The sequence below is a fragment of the Aulonocara sp. 'chitande type north' Nkhata Bay genome, linkage group LG11, assembly GCF_057382095.1.
Source record: "Aulonocara sp. 'chitande type north' Nkhata Bay isolate Kocher_YH1m ecotype deep benthic linkage group LG11, A_spYH_male_GT1.1, whole genome shotgun sequence".
NCBI lineage: Eukaryota > Metazoa > Chordata > Actinopteri > Cichliformes > Cichlidae > Aulonocara > Aulonocara sp. 'chitande type north' Nkhata Bay.
This window is the reverse complement of record NC_141354.1, coordinates 35,938,226-35,941,501: the sequence shown is the minus strand read 5'-3', so window position 1 is coordinate 35,941,501 and position 3,276 is coordinate 35,938,226. Positions and strand designations below refer to the sequence as shown.

Below are 3,276 nucleotides of genomic sequence, written 5' to 3'. Positions count from 1 at the left end.
AAGGTGCTATATAAATAAAATTTTACCTTACCTTTTTACCTTATTTAGAATTTCATTCACTGCGTAACCAGCTCAACGGGTACAGAGACGGCAAGGAAAAGTCAAGTTCCTTTAAATAAATCAGATTCTGTGTTGACAATACACGAGACTTCATAGAATATAAGACCCCAAATCTTACTGAAATATAATGGGATTAAAGCGCAGACACATGACCAGAAACTCCCGTGGTAGCGTTATAGGAAATGCATATGTTTCCAACACTCAAAATCTGGTTTTGTCACTCGGGGTAAAGGAGCTGTTGTGAAGCATTTCATTCAATGTTTGTCACCTATAGTGTGTACAAAAATGAGTTACAAATGTCATTCTTTTTATTTAAATTATTTTTTATTGGTTATTTTTACGTGTGAGTTTTTATGCATACACGTAAAATTTCTGCGCAATGGGGAAGATCTCCGTGTTTGGTGAATATGAGACTGTGATAGGAGATTTAAATTAATTAAATCTTGGTTGGGTTTTAAGGAACGACGAGGTTGAGATACCAGGAGGAGGGGTTTGGAGGAGGAGGAGTCTTTTAGCTACAGGGAGTCAGTAAAAAGAAGTCGAACAAGAGCCTCATTACCTGATCGGTGTCAGCCTGAGAAAGAAGGTGTTAGAGCATCTGCAACCATGAAGCTGCTACAGGAAGCCGAGGAAGCAACAAACAATAAAAAGGTAAAAAAAGAAAAAAACAACTTTGATTTTTTTTATTCACATGGGCAAATGCAGCCACTTTGACAAAGATTCTAATGAGGATTTAGTCGTTTGTTTCAATCAAATTGGAATTTAGACGCAGCTGCGATTATATTTCGTTTGTTTCTCGGGTAACGTCTGATCAACTTTGCATCACTTGTAACACAGAAATTAAAACAAAAAACAAAAACACTTTTAGACTTTTCTTTTCCTTTTGCGATAGTTAATAAAATCTCAGATGGAGAAACGTCGAAGGGACAGAATGAACCGCAGTTTGGAGTGTCTGAGGACCATGTTGCTGCAGGAGCCACAAGAAGTAAGATCATATTTTAGTTCTCTTTGAATATGGTTCATGAATTTCAGTACTGTTTATTTATTAATGTTTTCTTTTTTTTAATGTAATGTAAAGATCAGTTAACTTGCTGCTCTCATGCAGGGGTCCACTCAACACCGAGTGGAGAAAGCTGAGATACTGGAGCACACAGTCCTCTTCCTCCAGAACACTGCCAAAGGAGACAAGACTACAGGTGGACGTGGGGACCAGAAACGCTCCTTCCAGGACGGTTTCTCCACTTGCCTGCAGACAGCTTCGGGGTTTCTGGGCCCCGAGGGGAAAGGGTCGGAGCTCGGATCGGCGCTGCATGCAGCTTTTCCCGCTCGTTTGGCCCGTTCACACTCACAGCCCGAAGGTCTCCAAAGCAGAAACTTTTTGCCGCACGCAAAGTTTATTCTGCGGATGCTGAGGCAGAAGTCCAAGCTCAAACTCAAACAAGCTCAAGCACGTGCCTCAGGGGAGAAACGTTTGATCCGACCTTACCCACTCCCACTCCAACAAAGGTTTCCCAGAGTCCCCAAACAGCCTCAGAAACAAAGAGAGTCCGAGATCAGAGCGGAGAGAGGAGCGACCAAACAGAGCTCAGCCCAGAGCTCCCCCTCCAGCCACACTTTGTGGAGACCTTGGCCCTGATCACCAGGCAGGGACTTCAGAGCTATCAATGACTATAAACTATTTAACATAAACACTCAAAAATATTTAACAATGATTGTTGGTATCTATTTTTTGTAACTGAAAAGGATAGGTGTTGTAGTCTTATAAAGACGCAGAACCTCAGATCCTGTAAATAATGTAGCTAAATGTATGTTTTCTACCTGCGCTGTATGTGTGATAGGGTTAACTCACTGTTTTAAATACTTTTCAATAAGCTCTGTCAGTGGGGCATCCATTTAATCTGCTTACACAGGGACTCTACCGCGGGACACAGGTGAGCTGGATCAGCCCAGCAGTCCGGCTGGGATTGCTGCGCTGAAGAGCGAGTGAAGAGGTGAGTTTCACGAAACTCAAGAGCTTCTATTCTCTTTTATGAACTGCTGTGACTGAGTGTCCATACATCACATTTCCAGGTGTGGAAGCCCAGTGTTTGAGGCTGGGAGACCCACGCAGCTCCTCATATTCACCTCTCTGCTGGCAAGAGCGACATCTGTATCTCTGTGTAGGCTACAACATCACTTGTATTCAATCTGACGTTAAATCTTGTCTTTTTTGCACAATAATTTATTCTGGATTCTCCCTATGGTGAGCTGTACTCTTTAAAATAAAAAGACAAAAAAAAAACTACAACAACACGTGGTGTGGTTATTTTAAGATTAAAAGAAATCCGGAAGACTCTAGTCTGCGGTTGCTCTGACAGCTCCCTTTAGTCCGGATCAGAGGTGTGAAGCTCGACCTCCTGCAGAGTTACATCCTCCAGGTGTGAAATCTGAGCATGAAGCTCTGCAGCATCTCTCACTTCAAAGACCTCACAGAGAGCCTTCTGTATTCACTGAAAAATAAGATAAGATAAGACTTTACTGATCCCACAACGGGGAAATGTTTGCGTCACCTCACCTCAGCTCAGGTACAGATATCAGATAAAATGTTTATATAACTAGGAAGACTTAAGAAATCACGTATCATGTATTTTTCCCCTCATATTCATCATTTATATTCTTTTGTTGTTGTTTAGTTTACATTTTTCTCTACAATAATTTCTCCTATTATTAACCTGTAATTACACTGATGTTAGACTGGACCTCTTTGAGCTAATGCCACTGAATTAGTTCACATTCTTTTCCCAACTAGAGGAGCATCGCATCTTTGTCTTTATTCCTTATTTGAACAATCTGTCACGATAGCTTATCAGTGTATATGACAGGATGGAGCCGAACATCTGACACTGCTTATGGCTCTCGTCCGCGTTTGTTTCTCTATTGATTAGCGTCTATCCCATCACCAGCACCACCCTCAGCTGCTTAGAGGCCATTTGTTTTCTACGCGTGTCTGGTGTCATGTCCCAGGAAGCAAAACGCGTCTTAACACCTCATGTAACCCTTTGAGTTTCAGGCACAGAGGAAGCTTATCCTTTATTTGCCACAGTTTTCTGGTGAGAAATTTGTCTGACTAAGCTTGTTCTTTTAGTCTTTTTTCAGTGAGATAACCAAAAACAAACCAACATAGTAGTAGACTGTCTACACATGAAGTGTATTTGCTCATTCGCCAAAAGAATCTTT

The 3,276-nt window shown here is 41.5% G+C and overlaps 1 protein-coding gene across 1 annotated transcript; it reads left to right on the top strand.

Moving 5' to 3' along the window:
- Nucleotides 1-619: 619 nt before the first annotated feature.
- Nucleotides 620-1,742, top strand: LOC147319667 (transcription factor HES-4-B-like). Its single transcript, XM_086310081.1, has 3 exons — nt 620-711; nt 953-1,045; nt 1,166-1,742. The coding sequence occupies exons 1-3, from the start codon at nt 667-669 to the stop codon at nt 1,694-1,696; spliced, it is 669 nt and encodes a 222-aa protein (XP_086166207.1). The 5' UTR covers nt 620-666; the 3' UTR covers nt 1,697-1,742.
- Nucleotides 1,743-3,276: the final 1,534 nt, after the last annotated feature.

Bases quoted from the DNA above. Each gene is read 5' to 3' on its own strand.
- LOC147319667 (XM_086310081.1), top strand. From the start codon at position 667: ATGAAGCTGCTACAGGAAGCCGAGGAAGCAACAAACAATAAAAAG. The intron at 712-952 runs GTAAAAAAAGAA...CTTTTGCGATAG, and splicing joins AAGCAACAAACAATAAAAAG to TTAATAAAATCTCAGATGGA. The intron at 1,046-1,165 runs GTAAGATCATAT...GCTCTCATGCAG, and splicing joins TGCTGCAGGAGCCACAAGAA to GGGTCCACTCAACACCGAGT.